Here is a 25,218-nt window from a genome sequence, read left to right as displayed (position 1 = left end):
GAGCATATACAACAAAAATCTAATCCTGTGCAATTTACGGTCAACCGCTTAGCCTTTTCATCAGCATTCATTGGTGCGTTTTTTTCATCTGTACACGTGAGGTTTGCTTTTTAGATTTTTTTTGTGTACTTTTGTGTTTTCGCACATATGTACCCATATCGAGGTGCTTGTTTTGGCTTTAAGCAAATGTAATGCTCATGTGAGAGTTTGTTGTAAAATAAGGGTCTTTTCCCGGTTCAGCGAGTCTGCTGATCAGCTGACTCCTTCACAGTTAATGCCTACAAAGTCCAATATCCACATATAATATATATATATATATATATATATATATATATAAATAAGTTATTGCGCATCCGAAAAAAAGTGCATCTTATATTCAAAAATATCTTTCGCTCCATGCTTTCTTTTCATCTTCAGGATCCAGAAACCCAAATCCAGCATTTTCTAAGTGATGGGGGGGGGTGGGGGGGGGGGGGGGTGGAAGGGGGCTTGATGGCTTGAAGGTGTGCCGGAAGTGGAGTGGGAAGTGAAGGAGGAGGAAAGAAAGAGTTGTCCAGTTATGCAATCACCATTGGAACGTCATCTGAAAAGCCACTAATCATTGGAGAGTCTTCATCATCGTCACCTAAAGAAGAGAGGGAATAAAGAAATAATCTTAGCAGACGATTTTCATAGATTAATAAATATTGTACTAAAGAAAATGAGCTGAAATGAACTAAACATAATGAATGTGACCTGAACTAAGCTGAATTGAAATGAAATAAACACTTGTTAAACAAAGAGATGACGTGAACTACACTAAAATAAAGTAATTAATTATAACTTAACTGAAGTAAAAAGGATTGATTTAAAAAGGTGAATTTAACTGAAGTGAAATTAAAGAAACTGAACACAATACAACTAAACCAATCGAAACTATAAATGAACTAATGAACTAAATTCAAAAGTAACTAAATTTAAGCAAACTTAACTGAAGTAAACTAAAGTCAAGTGAGCTAAATAGAAGTGAAATTAACTGAACTAAACTGAAGTGAACTTAACTGTCAACTGAGCTAAACAATCTGAACTAAAAGTAAATGTACTAAACCCAAGTGAGATGATCTGAATTGAGCTGAAGTGAAATAAAGAGAACTGAAATCACTGATCTAAATCCAAGTGAACTTAAACTAAACTAAACAGAAGTGAACCTAACTGAAGTCATCTCAGCTAAAGTGAAGTAGAGCGAAATGAACTTAAACACACAGTGAAGTGAACTGAGCTAATTTGAATCAAGTACACCTGGCTGCAGCCTGCAGATCGAGGCGGGGTTGCATGTGCAGCCCCGCCCCACACCTACTCTGATTGGTTCAATCGTCTTTCAAAGACATACATGATAGGAAATTTGTGCGTAGTTGGTGTAGGATGGAGAATGCTGTTTAAAAAGCTAAAAACGCTGTACAGTTTTACAAAGCCTTTACTATAATGCAGTTTTTTACTGCAGCCGGGTGCTTCTCAATTGAATTGATCTAAATTGAAACCCAGACATCATCTGAGCTAAACACAAGTAAACTGAAAAAGAATTAAGTGAACTTAAGAAGAACTGAAGTCAACTGATCTGAAGACTACTGAGCTAAACTGAAGTGAATTAATGACACTTCTCTGAAGTGTACTGAAGTAAAAAACAGATTTCATGAAAGGCAGGAGACTTACCCAGCTCATCTCCTGAGGAGAAAATGGCAGAGCCCAGACGAGAGTTGTAGTGGCTGTTAGCGAAAGCAGTGAAGCTGTGCTGTAGCCGACGGTGTCTGAAGTAAAGCACCACCAGGCCTCCACACACACCCACCAACAGCAGGAACAACACTGGAACCACCACCGCCGCCATGTCTTCTGATTTACCTGACTGAGATGAGGCATCACTTGGCCCTAAAAGATGTCAAATGTGTCAAAATCAATGTCTGGCTCCACAAATGGCCATAGAAATACAGAAGCAAAATGTTTAACGTGTAAAAGCTCATGCCTGCTGCTTTGCCCAGCTCATCATATAACAGCACTGCCGCCTCTCCACACAGCTGGTTGTTGAGCAGGCAGCGCACCCGCACTGAGAACGTGTAGTTATGACCCACCATCAGGTTGCTGATCCTGAAGAACGTCTCTGTTGTGTTACCCAGACACTTTGTGGAGTTAGTGACACTGTCATGCATGTACACCTCGTAGCCCTGAAGAGTCAGACCATCATTAGTGAAACAAAAGAAAAATGACAAAAAGGAAAGTCGTTTCAGACATGGATAAACCTCTTGTTAAAAGATAATAAAACATTTTCTTTGTGACAATGTGCACCAATACATCATGCACAATAAGTCTAGAAATATTCATTAACTGAGAAAATAGAGTCACATGTTGATTTCATGTTGACATTAAGATTCTGGTTTCTAACCCTGCTCTCATTGAAGTTCCGGTCCTTCACAGCCACACTCTTCCAAAAGAGAAACACATGATCCTGTTCTTCTAAGATCTTGAGGGCCTCAGGCGCAGGCAGAGGAACTTTGTGGGAAAAATATACATGCATAAATATACAATGGAGCAAGGAATTGTGCATATATTAGAACGACACTACCATTCAAAAGACCCTATACAAAGACAAAAAAAAAGTTTAAATACAGGCCTGTGTCTCTTAATTTCTTAATTTCAATAGCATTTGTATAAAAACTATATTCACTGAATGAGATAAAAAAAAATGTATATAAAAAAATTGAGAATCGAATCAAATCGAGAGCTTGTGAATCGAAATCGAATTGAATCGGGACATCTGAATCAATACCCAGCCCTAGTCAGTACAATTATTTTTCAAGAAAGTAATGTTTTATTCAGCATGGATGCATTAAATTGATCAAAAGTGACAGTAAAGACATGAATAATGTCATATCAGGTGCTTCACCGTGTACCACAATGTATGCTGGCCATCATGCCCTAAATTACGTTAAAAGGTTTAATTACAGTAAAACTAATATTAATAAATTTAGTGTTATTCCTTATTTATAATATGTTTCAGGCAAGAGAAGAGACGGCTATACCGGTGTTGAGTGTGTAGCTGGCCTCTTTGCTCATGTTGAGCAGCCTGATGGTGATGCTGTAGCGTCCTCCAGGCTCCAGGCCCTTCAGCGTGTACTCCACTGTGTTGTTTTGAGTCGTCACCTTATAGTCCTGCTCCGTTTTACGAACTGTATCTCTCACGTGCACTGCATATGTCTAATATACACACACACACAGATTCTTAAAAACACCTCATCTTGACATGTAAGTACTGGTTTTATAATTAAAAATGGACAGTCAAACACTTGGCTATGTGGTCATACCAAAGGACTGCTGGGAGAATCATATGGCGGCTGCCACTTCAGAGTGGCCTGTGTCTTATCCACTCGCACCTTGTGTAGATTTCGAGGTGGAAGTCGGTCGTCGGGGATCATCTTCACTACAGCATAGTCAGATGGAGGCCCGAGGTAAGGAATGCTCACCCTCACCTGAGAAACAAACACATAAACCCTTCATTATGGTGCTAAAGTGGATCTCTAAAGTGAGGAGTATGAGGGTGGAGACGAACCAGGAAGAGGTACTGCTTGTCGCTGTCTACGACCACAGTCAGACTGGTGGAGGTGGTGTTCACCCTGTGAGGTCTGCGGTACAGATCCAGGAAGGATGTGGCGTAGAACACTCCATACATCTATAAAAACATAGACATGTTAGAATGACGTCTTCCTAGACACAAAGGACCCATCAGGGAAATTTCAGCAAAATGTTGCTGGTCCAATGTCTATTTCAATTGTGTAATGATGTACAGTATAAAGCACAACTCACACAGTTGTCACCTTCACATCAAGATGCTTTTGCTTGGTCAACGCAGCAAATTTGGGTGATTAAACCCGATGCAATATGTGCATGGGGTAATATTTTCCCCTCACAGCAGATTCCCAAATGCATAGATTCCTAATGAAATTTTGTTTAACAATGGTAAATGTGACTGCACCTTTAGCTTATAAAAATGAATGCTTTACTTGATCTCATCTTGTAGTGTTTATTGTCTTTTATTTTCACATTTGTAAATAAAAAAGCGCAAAGTTTCTATGAGATTTCAAAGCGAATCTTTGTAAAAGGCTAGTTTATTTTGTAAAAGTGAGCAACTTAATAGCCTCACTTTTCTTGTGACCAACTTAAACACAAGGGGAAATTTTTCGCCGTCACACGTGAATTGCTACTGAAATGACTGGATTTTGCCTGTGAAATTTTGCCAAGCAATGATAAATATGACTGCACTTTAAGTATTTCTAAGTTATAAAGCCAAGAACAATAAAGATAAAGATTTACTTTATTAGCAATGACACAAACACACAATGTACTCTGCTATTCTTTTACATTTACATATATAACCTGACTTTGAATGGGCATTTAGTCTCACTTCAGCTTGAGGGCCGGTCCAGCTGCACTCTACAGCAGTCTGGTTGAGCGCCCGGGCCTTCAGTGATGGCTGGGCAGGTCTGGTGCCTTTGGTCTGCTTGCGTAACAGAGTAGTAGGACTGTCTCCATCATCCGTGCGAGCCCAAACCGCCACCTCGTACACCGTCCCTGCTGTCAGGTTAGAGGCTGTACAGAAAACAGCACACACATTTAATACAGATCCAGAAATGCTGACGGATGTTTGATGACTGTGAAGTGTTTTACCTTTCAATGTCCCAGAAACAGTGTAATTCCAGCTCTCCTTCACATGTTCATCAAATACCCACGAAATGATAACAACATAGTGCTTCACCTGACACAGAGAGAGATCAGTATTACATTTAAATTAGGAGGAGGTCATAAACATAACCCACAAACAGAAAAAAAGCAAACTGACTGACCTGGACTTTATAATCACCGGTGATGGACAAAATCATGGAGTCTTCTGTGATGCTGGTGATCTCAACAGCAGGAGGAGAGAGAGCTGAAAGACACATAAAAACATTAAGAAAACTGTTTACAACATTGATAATAAATGTTTCTTCAGCAGCAAGAAAAAAATCTTACCAACCCCAAACTGAATGATAGTGTATACACATATCACATGTTACATTTTTTTTTTCCTTTTTTTTTTATTGAATCTTACTATCCATTTTTTTGAATGCCTATATTTATAAGCTGGAATGGCCTTATACTATGAGAAGGCCCTGTCTCATAATTATTAATGATACCACATTACTTTTCCAGTGATATTAAATTACAGATACAAAATGATCTGTTTATATTTATGCTGAAAAGGGAGTTTAAATGACACATCATAGGTTTCAACCATCCTGTAAGATCAAATACTTGAGAGTAAGTGTCCGGCAGGGGGAGCTACCGCTCCTCTGTGAATGTGTCTTTTGCTTTTAAATAATTTTGGTACCTTTTTGAGGAATTATGGATTTAATATCGGTCCAGTTTCCCACGCCTCTGCTTGTGACAGCAGCCACCTGACAAATAATAGATGAAGAAAGGTTAGATGAAGCTATGATTCCTAGAAGCTTATGTGAAGCAACTTCATGCAGGTTTTAGGGTGTCTCACCCTGAATCTGTAGAGCGAGCTGGGCTGCAGATTCTTCACTTCTGCATTAGTGCTGGTGCTACGTTGGGAAAACCACTCCGCACTGTCCTTTTCACTGTACTCCACCTGCACAACACACACACTAGCTGGTTAGATACAAGTATGTGTTGATAAATGCTATGAAGTACTGAAGGCTTCTCACTCACAATATACTCCCTGATGAGTCCATGTGCTTTATCAGGAGGGCTCCAGGAACACAGTACTGTCCCGTCCTCAGCGTTGTCAGAGCTCAGCTGCAGATTTTGCGGAGGGTCCGGCACTGCCACACAAACACAGTCGTCAGCATATCTCTTCCATATAAATCTGAGTTGTTCCATGAATCATTTTAGAGACTGTGCTGCTAAGACAGACTTACATCCTTCTGGTGTGCGTAGTGTGAGAACTTCATTAGTCCTGTATTGTTTGCTGAGACACTGAGTCAAAACCTTCACCTGGTAGGTGGTGTCCGGCTTCAACACGGTCAGAACAGCAGTGCATTTATTCCTGTGTGTGTCTATGGACGTCCACTGCTGGTCACCCACCAGCCTGGAAAATATATACAGCTTTACATTACAGACTCATGTGGACTTGAGACATTTACTGTTGTGTGTAGATCATGGGTTCCTTATATACAGTATAAATCTAGTATGGCAGCTTAATTATAAAACAAATTAAATGTTTTGCTGCCGGCTATCAGCCCTCCTATGTCCTATTTATTTTTATTTTATATATATATATATATATATATATATATTACTTTATGTCCTATTCTATTTTTTAAAATAATAATAATGGTTAATTGGTCTTTTTTAAATTCAAAGTAAAAAAAAAAAGCTTAAAACAAACAAACAAAAATAAAACACAATAAAAACAAAACAAAAAATAATAATAAAGGTTAATTGGTCTGTGATTTTTGGTACAAAGCTGAAGTGGTCCATCGCCTGAAAAAGTAAAAAAAATAAATAAATAAATAAAGAACAATGGTTAAGAGTTTTTTTTTCCCCACAGTTCAATTTGTTCGCCACTTGAAAAAGCATAGAGAACTCAATTTTAGATCAATTCAAAGCATGAATTAATACCTATAGTTGATGACAAAAGAGCAGGTGGATGCAGACATATTTTTGGGCCTTGACCATGTAAGCGTCACAGCTCCAGAAAAGTTGGCACTCCACTGTAGATTCTGAATCTTGTAGACCCTCAAATCCACTGAGAAAAGATAAAACTGTGAATCACCAAGAGGAGTCAGATTTCAACAGCAGATACACCATGAACGCCCTTCAGTTTCTCACCAGTGCAGTTGTCCTCGTCACTCCGGTCAGAACAGTCTATGAAGCCATCACACCTCTCGCTGTTCAGCACACAGGCCTCGCCGTCCGCACAGAGAGTCCCATCCACACAGAGCAACGGACCGTGAGTGGCTGGAAAACAGGAAGTTCAAAAAGAAAAGCTTGTTAACTTACATTTACAGGTATGTGAAGACACGAGCCACACCACCCCATATCCCGTTTATGCAAGTTTATACAGTATAATGTTTGTTTAAATTGACAGTTTTGAGTTTTGACAGTGTATGGTTGTCTTATAGGCACTTACGACAGTTGTCCTCATCAGACCCGTCCTGGCAGTGAGGATGTCCATCACAGCGCTTCCAATCAGCAATACAGACTGGAGGTTTCAGGCACAGGAACTGATCTTTCGTACAGCGGCCCGATGGAGGAAGAGTTGCCACTGGAGTCACTGAACCTTTGACAGAAACAGCAGAAACCAAAATGATAAGGTATAAAAATCATTATTATTCTTTTTTTTTTTTTTTTGAGGTGAGATCTGAAAACAGAAATTCACTTATTAATTACAATTAAAAAAAATATATATTATAATTTTTTTCCAATATATTTAAAATAAAATGTGTGGTAGGAAACAATTTAAAAATGTACTTAATTTTTTTAAATGTATTTAAAATAAAAAAATAAATACATAAAAGTAGTATGGAAACAACTGACATTCTTTTATTTCATTAATATTTTAATTCTATATATATATATTTTTTTTAATGTCATCATTATTAAGTGATAACACTCAATAGTATTAAATGAACTGCATAAACTGTGAAAATGAAGTGGCGCTCTGGGACTATCATGTCACCCACTGAGCACATCTGAGCTGAAAAGCATGAATTTGCATGCATGGACATGAATTTCGAATGCCACACATAATTAAAAATAAGAATTTAATTTGATTAAGCTTAATTTATTAATGCAAGAAAAGTTTATTTAATTGTAGCTAAAGAATCATATCATCAATATATACATGTACATTTTTAAATAATATTTTGTGATGCAAAATTTTACAAATGGCTGCTTTATATATATTTTTCAGGATTCTTTGAAGAATAAAAGGTTCAAAAGAACATGTATACACAAACATATAGAGAGACAGAGAGCGAGAGCAAGAGACTCTTTCACAAGCCATATGTTTGACACCCCTAGTATTGGCTAGGAAAAGAGAAGAGGAAGCACCTGTGGGACAGCCCACTTCATCGCTGCCATCAGGACAATCAGCGTAGCCATCGCACACCCAGGTGTCCACAATACACACGCCAGAACCACAGCGGAAACGATTAGGAGCACAGGTAACTTGACCTGGCTCAGGTGTGTGAGGAGCTCGGCCACCTGATCACAGACACAACAGAATTCATTCTAATTAATCCACTGAACATGTTCTTTATAGATTCTGACTGGGCAAGAACACAGTGTACTGGACTGATTTGTGTACCTGAGCATTGGGATTCATCAGACCAGTCACCGCAGTCATTTTCTCCATCACACTTCCACCAGGCAGGCACACAACGACCGTTCTTACACTCATACTGAAAGTAATGCGAGCAGCCTGGCTCATCGGTTGGGGATGCTGAAACAGAAAGCACGCAACTCATTAGTAAACACAAAAACAAGATAAACACCACTTTCTCAAAGTTGTCCCAAGTATGACTGGAGTGGACCTTATTAATTGAATGCTCTGACTGGAAGTCTATAGTCTTGCACATGCAAAATTCTGTCTAAAGAAGTTAAAGCTCCCGCTCACCACAGTTGGCCTCATCAGAGTAGTCCCCACAGTCGTCCATGCCGTCACACTTCCACTCCAGGGACACACACATTCCATTGGAACACTGGAAGCTGTAGCCATCACATGTTTTCTCAAACTCAGGGTTCGTTGCTGTGGAGGAGCAGAAGAACTAATCAAATTACAAAACATTGCATTTGTGCTCTTCCCAAGGTCCACAATTAGGACTGTCAATCATGATAATTAATTTAATTAATTACATGATATGCCCATAAATTGATCAAATTAAGTTGAAAGTAAGTGCATATCAATTTTCGCGGAGAAGCTTTTATGAATAAATTATGACACTATGAATTGCATACAATATTGTAGCAAACAAGGACAGCACATGAGAAATAAGAAGCAATGCACTGCAAAAAGTGGTGAATATATCACTTGCTATATTTTTAAGCACACAGAAATGTAGTAATACATAAACTGCATTTCTATTTCTTCATTATCAGTAAGAGTTTTTAAAGAGATGAATGCTAAATAAGAGAAACTAAATAAGAAATGTATACTAAAATAATAAATATTAAATTGAACAAACATGAAAGTTGATGTGTTTCAAATGTTACAAAAGATTTCTATTTCTAATAAACACTTGAACTTTCTTTTCATTAAAGTATCTTGAAAAAATCTATCACTGATTTCACACGATGTTTAGGCAGCACATCTGTCCACAATAATAATGTTACTGATAATAATAAGAAATATTTCTTGAGCAGCAAATTGGCATATAAGAATGATTTCTGAAGAATGATGTGACACTGAAGACTGGAGTAATGGCTGCTGAAAATTCAGCTTTGCATCACAGAAATAAATTACATTTTACAATATAATAAAATAGAAAACAATTATTTGAAATTGTAATAATATTTGACAATATTACTGTATTTTTTATTAAATAAATACAGCACTAGTGAGAATAAGAGACTTCTTTCTAAAAATATTATATAACAAAACTTATAAATAGTATATTTAAATTAGATTAAATAATTTATCAAGGAATATCTTAAGGAATTAAAATTCAGTGTACATTTATTTCTACATATTTGTATTTATTCAAATAATTATTTGCACTTAATTTACATGGACAGTCCTAGTCAGAAAGACATAATTGGCCTTTTGGCCATTTCCTCCTGTTTAGTTTTATTTCTTATGGTCACATTTCAGTTAGCATATTTTTTGGACTCACAGCAGCCAGCATATGTCGGGTCCTCATCAGATCCATCGGTGCAGTGCCGGGTACCATCACACACCAGAGACTGGAACAGACACTGTGCTCGGTTTCTGCACACAAACTCCATATAGTGTGCACAGAGTGGACCTGCAAAAACAGATCCGTTTTATTTCTCTAGTTCTAATTGCAACACAACAAACAATTCCATTTATTTAAGAAAGCAATACCGCAGTTTTTCTCATCAGCGCCTCCTGGACAGTCCTCCACACCATTGCAGTGAGCACTAGCGGGCAGACAGGTACCATTAGAACACAAGAGGCCGCTGCACTTTTCTCCACCTGAAGAACAAAACCGAATGTTTCACAAAATTATGCATGAGTGAGCAACATGATTAGAGGAACTGATGCTGATGCATTTGGTCTTCCACAGAAAAAAAGAAAATCCAATGGTTCACACTGGCATGAGGGTGAGTAAGGCAGTGTTTGAAACTGACCACACTGGGAAGGGTCCTCGTCTGAGGCATCCTGGCAGTCGTCATCTCCGTCACACACCCATCGCTGAGGAATGCAGTGACCCGTCTGACACTGGAAACTACTGTTCTCACACTTGTGGTGACCCACTTTATGTGACAGAACGAGGAAGAGAGAGACATTGAGGATGTAGATATGATGTATTTCACTGCATATTTCTTCTAAATTTGTCTCTTTTCTCTCACCAGTACAGTTGGTCTCGTCTGACCAGTCCCTGCAGTCGTTGTCCCCATCACAGCGCCATGCGTCCCGGATACACACACCTCTTGCACAGGTGAACTCTCCTGGGCCACACTTGTGAGACACTAATAGAAAGCAGATACAATATAAGCACTGCAATTCTGTTAGTTTACAAACAGAATATCCACATTTTTCTTCAATGCAGAAGTAAGCCTATGGGTGAGACTTCCGGTTCATTAGCCGCTACAGGTAAATAACGAGGAGAATAACAACGTGCAGTACACGGTAAAACTGTTTGCACTACAAACCAGTGTTTTCATAATTAATTCTAGTGGTAGACCGATATTGGTTTTTTGACAGCCGATGCTGATACATTTTAAATCATTTTACAATAGATTAAAAAATGTGTAAAATAAACATACTTATACTTTAGATGACAATATTTTTCACAAATAAATAAATAATTCATAAAAATATATTTAAAAAGTAAGTAAACGCTGTAACCAACAAGGCACTCAGTATTCTGGGAAGTCTGTGTGCATTCAGAATCATAATTTTCAAATAAAACCAGGGTAACACTTATTTTACTGTACATACAGCACACAGAAAAAATGACGTGAATATGACAGTGGGCAAATGCATAAAGCGCAGCATAATTTGAAATCATACGTTTAAAGTTTAAAGCATTCAATTCACATGGACCGACCATCACACAGAGAACACGCGATAAAAATTCACACTTCACAAGATCTCACAGCTAGATTCATCTAAGATTGCAAGGTTTGTGTAATTAAAAGTTTATTAGCCATTCACAGATTTGTTTAAATTATGTAAATGTGTATTTGCTTAATGCTGACGGCATATAATGTTTAGCTTTCTATTACTAATAATATAAAAGCAATCGTTATTATACTTGTTGTATTCTTGTTAATTCCTTTTGTTTAACCGTTCTATCTGATTATTAGACAGGCTTCTATCCGTATTAGACAGAACTGTTAACAATGACAGTAAACAAGAGGGAGAGTGTGAGCACTGTGTGCTAAGGCGCTGAGGTTATTAGCGCCTTCAAAATAAAAGTCCGACACGCCATCAAAATAAAAGAACACATCAGCCAAGCAGAAAAACGTATCGGCCGATACCAATATTTGAAAAATGCCAAATATCGGCCGATATATCGGCCTTGGCAATATCAGCTTGTTAAGTATGACGTCACGTGTCACCACTTCCGTGTCCAAGTACTTTATCAGATACCACGAGAAAAAACAAAAGGTGCTAATATACACTCACAAAGTGATATAATACTACTGTTTGGGACGCTGTGAGCACTGAGACCGTAGTGTACACCGTAATTTTGAAAACGTTTAACTTAAATTATTAATTTGAATAAACAGTGTTCATAAACGGCTGCTGAGGTAGTATTCTCAAGTGAAGCCAGTTGAGGCTTGGACCCAGTGCTTCTTACGTCGTCACTAAACAACCAACTGTAGGTCGACCACTAATTAAGACAAAACATTAAAATAATATAAGACACATCAACTTTCAATAACAAGCAGTAAACTGTTTTGTTCAGCTAAAAATGGCTTGACAGAGTTGAGGCAGAGTGGATTCAGATTAGACTGGAAGCCAGACCCAGAGAATTGACAAATGTCCCATTTTTTTTACGACAAGAAAGAGGTGGATAGCTTAAATAAAAAGGTGATTGCTTTTCAATCAAAGTAAGACCCATAGTCAAACAGATGAAAGAGGTTTAATGCAAAATGTAAATCTTGTTAAAAAATTATTAAAGCATTTTTTAACACTGTTTACAATAAATTAACAGAAAAAAAAAATTCATTAACAAATTGTATTTATATACAGCAATATATTACTTTATACATATAAACAACATTAATAAAAAAAGTGTGCAAATACTAATATTAAATTAAATTAAATTAAATTAATGCATTTAGCGGACGCTTTTATCCAAAGTGACTTACAGTGCATTCAGGCTATCAATTTTTACATATCATATCATATCAAATATGAATTAAATAGCGAATTAAAATATTGCAATGCTGCTTAATTTTATAAATCACCCACAAAATCATCTCAGATAGTGTATAGTGAATATTTGACATATAGCTCTAAACACAAACACATACCACAATGCTCCTCATCGCTGTTATCGCCACAGTCATCCTCATGGTCACACTTGAAGGCCTGTGGAATGCAGGAACCCGAGGCCACGCAACGGAACTGGGTCACAGAGTCACAGGAAGTGGTGGCTGCAGAGAGAGACAGATATGAAGCACAGAACATACACATTTCTGCCGTTTTATATGAGCCAGGGCATATGACGTGACTCACGGCAATCCTGTTCATCACTCATGTCGCCGCAGTCGTTGTCACTGTCACACTTCCAGATGCTGCTGATGCATTTCCCATTAGCACAGCGGTGCTGGTTTGGCAGGCAGGTGTGTTCTGATGGGCAGAAAGAGTCAATAAAAGCAAAAATCCATTTATACTTCATTAAAACGTTTAATCAGCATTTGGAGCTTTTGATATCTGACACTTTTATTTCTGTCAGACCTGTTTTAATGCATGTATTATTGTGGAGCTGGTATCCACTGGGACACTGGCACTGATGCTCTCCTGAGGGTAGGATGGTGGAGGAAACTCCATCGGGGCAAACACAGTGATGCTTGTTTTCAGGCTGGGGAAGACACAGAAGACTGCACGGCTGATCCACACAAGCATTCTGACCTACAGGAGAGAGAAATAAAAACGTAAAAAAAATATTTGTGTATCCCATGTAAACCAGTGGGACCACTGTATAAAGATGAGCCCATGAAATTATTATGATAGTTTTGCGGTTTTATTGCTTGTCTGTTAGCGTTTATGATATTTTACTCCTAAAAATACTCCTGAAAAATATCCCTAAAAGTTGCACACAAAAAAATAATAATAATAATAATATTTTTACAAATACATACAAAGTATATTTCTCTATTCTTGTGTAAACGGACTAAATATTGATGACACCCGTATTATTTTAGTTAGGGCTGGGATAAACGATTATTTTTTAAACGATTAAATCTAGCGATTATTTTTTCGATGCATCGATTAATCTAACGATTAATTTTTCCAGACCGATTCGATTTCGATTATATCTCCATTATTTGACTACTAACAATTTATACATGTCGATTTACATATCTGAATGAAAAAAAAACATGAATTCCTTAACATTGCAATATATGTTTATTGCTCTTAAAATTACAAAATAAAAGACTGACTAAGAATGCATTACTTTGCACTTGTATAGAGATTGCATTCAATAAATATGGAATGATATTGCGGACATTATTCAAAAGGCATTGCAAATTGTATTTGCAATTGCGTTTTCAATTTGTGGACGCATAAAATGTGACAATCCAAACGCAAATGCAAATCGCGCATTACCGTTTTCATTTTTGATTAAGTGAACGCACAGTGTCTGCCAAATTTAAAATGGAAATGCAAAGTCCGTTTGCAATTGTGTTTTCCATATCTTACGAGCTATGAGCCTGTCATATTTAAATAGCAATATTAATTACCACATTTGCCTTTTCACTCTCTCTGAACTGTGCATGTAAACTGCCAAAACTCAAATGGAATCGCAATACCTTTTGCATTTGAATTTCCAACGTCTACACGGAAACCTGTCAATCAAGTGACAGGGGTGGGGCCATTTTATTGGGCGTGTTTGCATTGGGAAGTGAAGATCGTACTAAAATGTACCATGTTTTTACTAGGGTAAATATAAGTTAACGATAGTGTTTATAATAAACCACAGTAGCCACAAATGTACAGTTGTCTGAGACGTTATGAAATGTTCTTTAATATCATGAACCATAAAATGTAGTCAGTGTTCTGCTATTGTTTATTTTCATAATGGGTAAACACAGGCCACAAGTTAAGATGGTCACAGATCTGGTGCTGACTCAGTGTAGCTTGATAGCTCAGTGGTTAGTGACTGTCATCTCTAATGGCATACCGTCTTTTAGCGCGTGTTCGAAACCCGGGCCAACACAGGCGTTCTTTATTTTTTTGTTTATCCTACTAACTTCAGCCGCCAAACGGGTGATCATACAGTGAGGAAAATTGCAGTAGTCAAGGCGGGCTGACATGTTATCAAGTACGCTGCTGTATGCAGAATTACCGGACCTGCGTCCTCGCAGACATCACACTCCCGAGTCGAATGCACAAAATCTGAACTACTGAGGATGCAAGTCCGAAATCAGCGGCTGAAGTTAGTAGGATAAACAAAAAAATAAAGAACGTCTGTGTTGGCCCGGGTTTCGAACACGCGCTAAAAGATGGTATGCCGTTAGAGATGACAGTCACTAACCACTCAGCTACCAATCTACACTGAATCAGCACCAGATCTGTGACCATCTTAACTTGTGGCCTGTGTTTACCCATTATGAAAATAAACAATAGCAGAACACTGACTAAATTTTATGGTTCATTATATTAAAGAACATTTCATAACGTCTCAGACAACTGTACATTTGTGGCTACTGTGGCTTAATTATAATTCAATCATATTTACCCTAGTAAAAACATGGTACATTTTAGTACGATCTTCACTTCCCAATGCAAACACGCCCAATAAAATGGCCCCACCCCTGTCACTTGATTGACAGGTTTCCATGTAGACGTTGGAAATTCAAATGCAAAAGGTATTGCGATTCCATTTGAGTTTTGGCAGTTTACATGCACAGTGCAGAGAGAGTGAAAAGGCAAATGTGGTAATTAATATTGCTATTTAAATATGACAGGCTCATAGCTCGTAAGATATGGAAAACACAATTGCAAACGGACTTTGCATTTCCATTTTAAATTTGGCAGACACTGTGCGTTCACTTAATCGAAAATGAAAACGGTAATGCGCGATTTGCATTTGCGTTTGGATTATGTCACATTTTATGCGTCCACAAATTGAAAACGCAATTGCAAATACAATTTGCAATGCCTTTTGAATAATGTCCGCAATATCATTCCATAAATAAAACCTTGAAGCCTTGAAAACACATAGCTTACTGAAACAAGCTTACTGAACACATAGGGCCTAGCATTCAAGAAAAAAGTTCTTCTTTCAGAATTACCATTTTCAGTGATACTAAAATTTACCTATTTTCATAACAGGTAAACACAGGCCACAAGTTAAGACGGTCACAGATCTGGTGCTGATTCAGTGTAGATTGGTAGCTGAGTGGTTAGTGACTGTCATCTCTAACGGCATACCATCTTTTAGCGCGTAGTTCAGACTTTGTGCATTCGACTCGGGAGTGTGATGTCTGCGAGGACGCAGGTCCGGTAATTCTGCAAACAGCAGCGTACTTGATAACATGTCAGCTCGCCTTGACTACTGCAATTTTCCTCACTGTATGATCGCCCGTTTGGCGGCTGAAGTTAGTAGGATAAACAATGAAAATAACAACAACTTGATGTCTAGCATTCAATAAAAAAGGTCACCCAAAACACTTGTTTAGAGCAATTAAAAGAATACAGTAACCAATGTAAACTTGAGGGCTTTAAGCTAATACAGAGAGTGCTTTTCCAAAAAAAAAATAATAATAATAATTTTAACAATGGGAGCCAGCAACCTGTCATGGAGAAAAAAAAATCTCTGAATGCTCCACGTGAAACTTTGGTGTTTCGCCCTTTTTCTGATCTTTTGATTAATATGCACAAGGGAGAGAGAGAGCAAGAAGCGCTCGTGTTGTTTGAAGACTGTGAGTGCGCGCGCAGCCGGGGCTTTCTCTCGTACGCGCCGTCACTGTCACTCACCGATCAAATAAGGCTTTGACAGCCGCCAAAAAAAAAGATCAATGCAGAAAAACCCCTGGATTGGTTATATAAAGTTGGACAGAATGTTGATCCAGCCATCGCTTATATTCAGCGCACATAAGGTAAACGTTTTGCAAACGTTTTTTAGAGAAATAAAAACAGGTCGACGAATCGATGCGCATATTTTGCGTCTACGTATTTTTTGCGTCAACGTCATTGATGACCTCGACGCGTTGTCCCAGCCCTAATTTTAGTATCACTGTTGTACTATTATAGTTTGTTGACATTGAAAATTTAATTTTTATATTTTGTGTTTTCATTTAGTTAAAGGTTTAGTGATTTTTTTATTTTTATTTTAGGATATAGTTTTAGTTTCAATTCAGTTTGAATTATTTTAGTACTTCAAATAAAACTAAATACAAATTATGGTGCCTTTGGCAGCTAGCAACAATTAAATAAAAAACATTCAGTTTAAGTTTTCAGTTTTTATTTTAACTTATTTTATTTCAGTTGATGCTTATTTTAAGTATTAAAACAGTTTTTATATTTTTATTTTTAATGAAAATAACCCTGTTGCTAATTATTTTCCAATAAAATGCAAGAACTACAAAGATAATGTAAATTGATACATTTGAAAACAACTAATAATAATAATAAAAATGATAATAATGAAAATAAATTCTAAAATTAGTCTTTGTAATTATTTCAAATATTCATTTATTTTGCATTCATAAACAATATGAGCTGACAAGTGAGATTTTGTGGGACTGTTACATAAAGCAAAGGCAACTGGCCATTAAAATAAATAAATAAATAAAGCCCTTCCACCACTATCCCTATATTGATCTTTAAAGATGTATTTCCCATGTTTCAGAGCGACTGTCTCTCCTCAAGGACTGACCTCTGTTTTTGCCCTTGTAGAAAATCTTGAGATCCATCACTCCTGTCAGTCTACCCACGAGCATCTCAACGTCTGGTGAGCCTGATTTAGGTGCTTTGAAGATTCCCAATCTAGACCAGTCATCCCAGTACAGGTCATTCTACATCAACAAAGTGTTTATGATCATTAAAGACAGTTTAATATCAATTGCATCATTCCCAGAAGTGATTATATTGGGCTTACCTTGAAAACAGCAATAGCATAAGGATGAGGCAGGCCCTCCATTATCACAGTACGGCGGCCTCCATTAAAGTCTGCTCTTTCAATGCGGTCTCCATACGCCTCCGTCCAGTACAGCCATGACTCATCGGTTGTAATGCCGTTGGGCCAGTGAACTGCCTCAGACACAATGCAGGCAATGTTGGAACCGTCCATCCAGCTACGGTAGATGCCTGCTGTGTGATTGCCCCAGTCTGTCCAAAACATCAAGCTAAAAAAGACAGCACATGCAACTTAGTGGTCAGGGAGCATGTGGATTGTTAAGGAAAACAAGTGATTTATGGGAACACGCTACCTCTCTTGTGGCATGGTCGTCAGGGCTCGAGGCTGTTCCAACACTGAAGAATTGATTAGAGTGCGTCTCAAGTCTCCATCAGAGTTGGACACCTGGAAGAGAGACAATGTGAGGACGACTACAGGAACAAACACCTGTAATTGATGTTGCTGTAGTTGTTTTAAGCTGCGATTACCTCGATTTTCTGAGCACCAGCATCCACCCAATACAGCAACCGGCTGATGGGGTCGAATGAGAGCGCCTCCACATTTTGTAGGTCCTTTTTGACAATCACTTCCTGTCCAGAGCTTCCATTCAAACACAGTCTCTACAACACAAAAGCAGATAAAAAACTTATTAAATTAATTTTAAAAAATCTAATATAATAATAAACATTTTCTTTCATTTTTTTTTTTTTACATAATTTTTTGAAAAAGTTTATATATCAGTATATATCATATGAATAAGTTTATATATTATATATATATCAGTGTGGCCTCAATGTAGGCAAAATTTTGTAAATATTTCAAATGTAGGGATGCACCAATATTTATATATTTTTTTTATAGCAAAAAGCTGCTGATTATTTTTGTAATGAACGGTGACTAAAATATCCAATATTAAAATTCTATAGTATTTATAGAACAACAAATATTAAACCAAACTAAACAATAAAGTTAAAAACTAGTTTGAAATAATTAGGTGCTGAAGCTTTAGCAATTATTTTGAATGTGAACTAATAAACATCAACAATACAAACACAAATTTACCCAACACAGTAAAGAACAAAAAGGGTTCAAATATGCAGCATATTCTAGAAAACCAAAGAATGTGTAGGATTTGGATTTATTCAGGAAAAAAAAGGACAACCCATGAAACTCATCATCCATGAAACTCATCATCCATGTAACGACAAGAAGATAAAATTAATTGACATTTTCTGCAGCACTGTGAATTTTTAAGGGGATGTGTTTATTAGATATGAAATGTTATAATTGTTTGTGTGTTGTTAGCTCAAGCACATTGTTTTTCCATAATTGTGACTTTAATGAGACCAATTTCAATGCTTTCACATACGTTTTCATGTCATTGTACATATGGTACCGATCCCTAGTTTAATGTGAGTGAACGTTTATTCACCTGTATGGTGTCCAGTGAAACATCAGCCCAGTATAGACAGTTCTTCTCATAATCAAAATCCAGAGCCACAGCGTCGTTTAGACCTGAGAGTGGAAGCGGCTGGTCTGTTCCTGAGGCCAGGTCATAGCGGAGGATGGAGCTCCTCACCGAATACAAGATAAACTCATTACTCTCTAAAAAAATAAAAAGTGGGTAATAAGTCAATAAGTAAGAGGTGAAATAAAGACTCTCACAATTTAGAGAAATACATGGCATATTATATCTGAACACTCCCATGTAAGCATTTTATTTCAAAGCTACTGGCAGTAAAAGAGAATTGTTCCTTTCTAACAGCTTGCACTCTTCTGAGAAGGCTTTCCATTTTCTGTTTCAGTGCAAATCCTAAAAGAAAACTGATGGCACTGCTGAGAGTCACATCACTTCCTTCTCCTGCTGGATCAGATCTCAGCTTCTGAAAGGGCTGATTATTTACTCCCAGCGTCCACTAGACAGAGAGGCACGGCAATCAACACGGCCACTGAAGCGCAGTCAAGTGGCTGAGTGCCACAATGCCAGAGAGAAGAAGCAGTCTAGACAGCGACGGCTCTTAAGAAAACAGCTCGGTGGGGAGACAGGATTTGATCACACTCCAACAATCCTCATTTGATTTTCAAATCCCATCCACATCACTGTATTCAGTGTAGTTTAATCAGTCAATCATGTCATCACAGCATGGTCATTAACTATCTCATCTTATATAATGGACTTTTTGGTCATGTAAATTTCCTGACTGTCATTTTTGATACATATACAGTATATTTAAATTTGAGGCCGTGTTATGAACTTTGACTCCACAACTTCATGTTGCTTCCCGTAGGATTGTGTGGTGAGCTCGGAGAAGATGTTTGTGTAAGCTGAGGAAGAGGATCGTACTGTACCTCCCACAGGACAGGGCAGCATTTCTCCATCCAGCCGAGCTTCAACGTCTCCCCCACTGCAGCTGTCTCCAGAAACCTTCCTGTACCTAAAGTGTCAGACGACACACCTTAACATCAGTGGATAGCACTTACTAAACTTCACAGTTAACTTCTCTTCTTGAAGAACTTTGTTCTAAAGTTTGACATTAGGTGATGCTGTAATTTCATCTCTATGAATTTTCTTACTTTCATATAAATTCTCCTCTTGCTGTCCTGATGCTTGTGTAATATTTTCAGAAGTACCAAGGTTGTCACAAATCTGAAACTGCTGATTCCATTCATTATTTATTGACAATAGAAATGAACAAAAAATCTGCTGGCCGGTATTAGTAAGCTGACAGTTGTTTAAAATAATAATCCCCAATAACCAATACATAGCTGATATTATGCTTTTTAGAGTATATATACAGATACTAAAACTAAAGCCAATACTTTTATATGCTACTTCCATGTTATGTTAATTCTGAATGTTGGTTTTACATGCTTTTCCATTTAAATGAACAGAAGGAAACTGAATGAATGACCACTACATTAAAAATAAATATGGATACCTGCAGTAATGATGCACTATTGTGAGCAAAATAATCACAAAATATCTATGTCAGTTTTCTGAAACGTGCTCTTAAAGGGTAAGAACATTTCTAGAGTCGTCTTAAATGGGTTAATCATTTCTAAGATTAATCACTATCCCTTTAAGTTAAATCTAGATTAAGCTCCACTGTGAAATACAAAAGTCCTTGGTTTAATTAACCAACATTAGCTGATAAAAAAAGCAATACTGACATGTATGCAATGTAAAAAGAATCGGTACACAACTAATGTTTAAAGCTTGGGGCTGATAAAAAAAAAAAAATTGTTTTTGAAAGAAAATTGCATTTATTGGATCAAAACACAGTAAACAGTAATATTGTAATTTTTTTTAATTATTATTACAATTTAAAATAAATGTTTTCTATTTTAATATCACATGATCCTTCAGAAATCATTCTGATATGATGACTTGCTGCTCAAGAAACATTTCTTATTATTATCAATGTTGAAAACAGTTGAGAACTGTGATACAGTCAATTTTTTTCAGGATCATTTGACGAATAGAGAGTACAAAGGAAAAACTGATCTGAAATATGATAGAAATCTTTTGTAGCATTATAAATGTCTTTAATGTCATTTTTGATCAATTTATACTGAATAAATTATACTCTAACCTTGTGAATGGTAGTGTATGCAATCAATAGTGTTTTTTTAAGGATGAATAACCTAATTCTCACCCTTTGCTGCGGCGGTAAGTGGTGCCCACTGGACAGGGTACTGGTGGGGCATAAAGGTTTCCAGAAAACTCAGGATCAGGCATGCAGACCTCGAGAGACAGATCCTCACTCAGCTTAAACCCATAGTCACTGCAAACACACGAAGATGACACAATAAAGCTTTGGAAAATGATTGGTATTCAAGGGAAGACAATGGCAACATATGAAAAACATAGATAGAGTGGGTTTTGGCTCATACCACTCATAGTCCTGTCGAGTGCAGGAGCAATTGGTTAGAGAGACAGGCCTGTCAAAGTCCTCGCCGTTGAAGCAGGTGGCATGAGGAGAGCGGCGCTTGTACACCATCTCTCTGCCGAGCAGACAGCCATTTCCCCTCTCGTCAGAAGGAGACCAGCGTTTATAGTCCCCCTCCGTGCACGGCACACCTACAGTAAACACACATAAAATCAGATGCACAGCTAGAGAAAGGACAGGTAGGCCATTGCTAAACAGTTGCTAAGCATTTTGGGATGGCTCCGAAGAGAGTGCCATCTGAATGCATTCAGGGGAGCTGCTTTGGAGTCCTAAGTGCTTGCTAGTGTGTCACCAGTTGGTTTCTAGAGTATTCAGGGTGGTTGCTAGGGATTTTGCTCTGTGTGGTGCACCAATTATAAGCACATTGTTCTCTTACCAAGCACATCACTAGCGTTGACCTGCACAATGAGCCAGCTGTGTTTCTGGTCTGCATAAGAGCCGAAGATGGTGAAGATGGTGCTCTTTTCACCCGGTTCAGTCAGCAGCTGGTACACATATACCTCCTGCTCTGAGAACTGGAACTCTTGCCAGGTTTCCCCTTCATTAGTACTGAACCTGAGCCAGCAAAAGACAAGACACAGCTATCAGGAACGTCCTTAACCCAGATAATACTCAGAGAGCTTCTACTAAAAGCAGAGCGACATTAGATAGTGAAGTGACATTCGGCCAAGTATGGTGACCCATACTCAGAATTTGTGCTCTGCATTTAACCCATCCGAAATGCACACACACTGTGAACACACACGCGGAGCAGTGGGCAGCCATTTATGCTGCGGCGCCCGGGGAGCAGTTGGGGGTTCGGTGCCTTGCTCAAAGGCACCTAAGTCATGGTATTGAAGGTGGAGAGAGAACTGTACATGCACTCCCCCCACCCACAATTCCTGCCGGCCCGGGACTCGAACTCACAACCTTTCGATTGGGAGTCCGACTCTCTAACCACCAGGCCACGACTTCCCAATACGACTTAGATCCTTAAACGGTTACTGACTTGAGTGTTGTGGTGGAGCCACCCTGCGCGATAGCCATCAGGATCCCTCCATGGTCTCCCCAGGTGTAGAAATGAGGACCAGCCAGGGCCTAAAGAACATGCATATCCATTACAAGGAACAGCAAATGCTACTACACTTTTCATAAAAGGCAGGTAATATAATAAGTGCTATGGTAATGGCTAGCAGCAAAATGCGTTTTTTTTTTTTTTTTTTTTTTTTGTCAAGTGGTAAAGTTCTTATTTAGTATGTAAAGGGAAACAGTTCTGGATTAACATATAATTTCCCACCAAAATTATAAATAAATAAATAAAACCCAAGCAAAATGATGATTATTCTTTATGTTCAACAAAAAAAAGAGCAGATTTTATATTTTGGTTCAAAAGAAAAAAAGCCAATACATGATTACAGCTGAGAAAATTAAACAATCACTAACTGAATGAAAGAAAAAGAATAAACAAAATCACAAACAACGCCAAGATTTAGACATGTGAATTAATTACTTGAGTTCTGTGTTCTATGCAAACCCAAATTTTACCTAAATTACAATTTTACCTAAATAACCTTTCGTGTAATTGCACAGAAATGCAGCTGGTTCTCACCTCTCTCCATCTGACCCCTGCACTGCTGGATATATACACATTGGGCTTATTGGCCAGATTCTTTCCCACAGATCCTGTGCAGAAGTTGATAGAGAGTGTGTGTGAGAAAGAGAGAGAGAAGTCAATATTTACACAGCATCTGGTGTCATGTATCACAGGCCTCGATTACAACTGATATCAGGTGACCATCTGACAATAGTACAGTGTTAAAAAGGTGAAATGGGGTATTTATGTTTCATGATGTAAACCACAGGAGAGATGTTCACAAGCTTATCTGACCACATCCTATTTGTTCTGTCGATAATAATGTGTCAGCTTACTCAAGATTCAGACCACAAGAGACAAAACAGCAGAAAATTAACACAAAGAGGAAGAAACCCAGCAAAAAGCAAGAAACGAAGTGTTCCTGTCTGATTTTAGTCTCATCACTATGACAAGAAGTCCAGACAAGCATATTGTCTGTCACCTTCTATTTTCACACCCCTGACATCAGAATCATCATTTTCAGTTTTTTTGATGACATGTGTTGTGCTAGTGCGTCTTGTCATTAATTAATCTGAGTGGTAATGACTTACATTAATCTCCTTAAAAGAGATATGCAGCACTTAACATGTTTTTTGCAATAAGAACAATGTTGAGGTGGTGTGGCTGCCCTCGGCTGGCTAAGTCTATGAGTGCGAGGGTGTGTTTGTATGTGATAATTAGCCAGTGGGTGAAGTACAAATAATTAGCACATCTGCGCCGAAGTGATATCAGCCGAAGAGGCCAGACATTTTCACAAGCCTCCTGCGCCTCTCATCTTCCTGCATGCACATTATCTAATAAGCATTTAATTAAAGGCCTGACCGTGGCTGGAAGAAAGAGAGAGGGATACCAGAGGGAGGAAGTGTCTTCCAAACCTTGCAAAGAGAGCAAAATCAATGTTTTCCACCAGATGTGAACTCAAGAAGTCGGGCTCATGCACTTGCTCCCTATCATTACAGTGTGTATGGTGTCCTCTGAAGGGACCTACATGCACTCGGTTAACAGAAGCAAAGCAACAAAAACAGGAAGACGCAGGACAAGCAGCTAAAGTGCTCATATTTCCTCTCTCATGCACATATGAGAGCAGCAGAGAGCAGGTCATGTGGCCCACCTGTTGCCATGATGAGGCCAGGTGCAGACTCTTTAGACAGAATAGGGATCCTGCGCAGCTGAATATTCAGCAGCTGACTCCACCGCTGGGCCAAGTGCAGGGAACAGCCACTGTCCAGCTGAGAGACCGAGAGAGAAAGAAAGACATTGTGACTATGGTAATAATATAGATGAAAAAAAGCGCAAACAGTTCAATGGAAGCACGAAAAAAAACAACCTTACTTCCTTCCACGATCACAAACTCGGCACTCTTTTTTGCAAACACGAAACCACTGCTTCATGAGCACGTGCTTGGCAACACGAATACACAAAAGAAAGTGGAGATTCTACACTCATGGTAAAGAGGAGCACAATATATGGGTCTCATAACAGCTATCTACTAACAGTTAAAGTACACTTTTATCACTTAATCTTGGTTATTTAATTGTTTATACTAATTTCCTCTATTTTAAGATGGAGATCACTTTTGCCATCCTCTGATGCTCTCTTTAAAAACACTAAAAACAGTAAGAATTTATAAACACTTTTAACTGTAATCTTTAGCAGATCTCAAAATGAATATCCATTCTTCATACTGTACATTATGTTTTGATGTTTAAATAATTTGCAGCATTTAAAATTAAATATAAAACATGTTAAATATTATATATATATATATATATAACATGTATATTAATATTTTATGATTATTAAAATTGATTGTAGTTTTTGTCATTTTGAATTAAATTGTTTCTAATCAGTCAAAATAAATAAATAAATAAATAAATGAACTAAACATATATAATATGTATTTTTTAGACAACATAATGTATTGTATAGACAAAATAATATAACATTTTATCGAACATTTATCAGTTATTGACCATGAATCTAAAAGAAACTAATGGCTATATCGACTAGCTATTTTATTTACTGGCTATATCGACTAGTTATATACATATACATCTCTAGTATTAATAAATGTCAGCAATGATTGATCATGAATATTACATTTTGTTGTAGTGGCATTTTGGGTAGTAGCCTGTGGTCTGCA

General features: G+C 37.7%; 1 protein-coding gene across 2 annotated transcripts in view; it reads right to left on the bottom strand.

The window, feature by feature from the left end:
- Positions 1–500: 500 nt before the first annotated feature.
- Positions 501–25,218, bottom strand: part of LOC132122774 (sortilin-related receptor-like) — a 62,957-nt gene continuing 38,239 nt past the window's right edge. Inside the window, exons 10-48 of one of the 2 annotated variants that reach the window (XM_059533167.1) lie at positions 24,187–24,304; positions 23,052–23,125; positions 22,452–22,540; positions 21,840–22,018; positions 21,408–21,594; positions 21,170–21,298; positions 19,863–19,948; positions 18,946–19,118; positions 18,002–18,133; positions 17,827–17,918; positions 17,496–17,742; positions 17,274–17,412; positions 13,127–13,300; positions 12,905–13,018; positions 12,700–12,822; positions 10,564–10,683; positions 10,342–10,467; positions 10,076–10,186; positions 9,864–9,995; positions 8,648–8,779; positions 8,339–8,473; positions 8,047–8,235; positions 7,160–7,303; positions 6,859–6,987; positions 6,649–6,775; positions 5,946–6,115; positions 5,737–5,849; positions 5,552–5,656; positions 5,393–5,459; positions 4,869–4,951; positions 4,693–4,780; positions 4,430–4,614; positions 3,578–3,697; positions 3,333–3,497; positions 3,051–3,225; positions 2,414–2,520; positions 1,997–2,195; positions 1,690–1,902; positions 501–625 (exon numbers count right to left, since the gene is read on the bottom strand). In XM_059533167.1, coding sequence (XP_059389150.1) covers positions 558–625; positions 1,690–1,902; positions 1,997–2,195; positions 2,414–2,520; positions 3,051–3,225; positions 3,333–3,497; positions 3,578–3,697; positions 4,430–4,614; positions 4,693–4,780; positions 4,869–4,951; positions 5,393–5,459; positions 5,552–5,656; positions 5,737–5,849; positions 5,946–6,115; positions 6,649–6,775; positions 6,859–6,987; positions 7,160–7,303; positions 8,047–8,235; positions 8,339–8,473; positions 8,648–8,779; positions 9,864–9,995; positions 10,076–10,186; positions 10,342–10,467; positions 10,564–10,683; positions 12,700–12,822; positions 12,905–13,018; positions 13,127–13,300; positions 17,274–17,412; positions 17,496–17,742; positions 17,827–17,918; positions 18,002–18,133; positions 18,946–19,118; positions 19,863–19,948; positions 21,170–21,298; positions 21,408–21,594; positions 21,840–22,018; positions 22,452–22,540; positions 23,052–23,125; positions 24,187–24,304 — 5,259 coding nt within the window. In that variant the 3' untranslated portion in view covers positions 501–557. Of the gene's footprint in view, positions 626–1,689; positions 1,903–1,996; positions 2,196–2,413; positions 2,521–3,050; positions 3,226–3,332; positions 3,498–3,577; positions 3,698–4,429; positions 4,615–4,692; positions 4,781–4,868; positions 4,952–5,392; positions 5,460–5,551; positions 5,657–5,736; positions 5,850–5,945; positions 6,116–6,648; positions 6,776–6,858; positions 6,988–7,159; positions 7,319–8,046; positions 8,236–8,338; positions 8,474–8,647; positions 8,780–9,863; positions 9,996–10,075; positions 10,187–10,341; positions 10,468–10,563; positions 10,684–12,699; positions 12,823–12,904; positions 13,019–13,126; positions 13,301–17,273; positions 17,413–17,495; positions 17,743–17,826; positions 17,919–18,001; positions 18,134–18,945; positions 19,119–19,862; positions 19,949–21,169; positions 21,299–21,407; positions 21,595–21,839; positions 22,019–22,451; positions 22,541–23,051; positions 23,126–24,186; positions 24,305–25,218 lie in introns of both variants that reach the window. The other variant, XM_059533166.1, reaches the window with a different exon arrangement.

The sequence above is a fragment of the Carassius carassius genome, chromosome 41 (assembly GCF_963082965.1).
Source record: "Carassius carassius chromosome 41, fCarCar2.1, whole genome shotgun sequence".
Classification (NCBI taxonomy): Eukaryota; Metazoa; Chordata; class Actinopteri; order Cypriniformes; family Cyprinidae; genus Carassius; species Carassius carassius.
The sequence above is the reverse complement of the archived record's forward strand: the minus strand, read 5'-3'. Positions and strand labels throughout refer to the sequence as shown.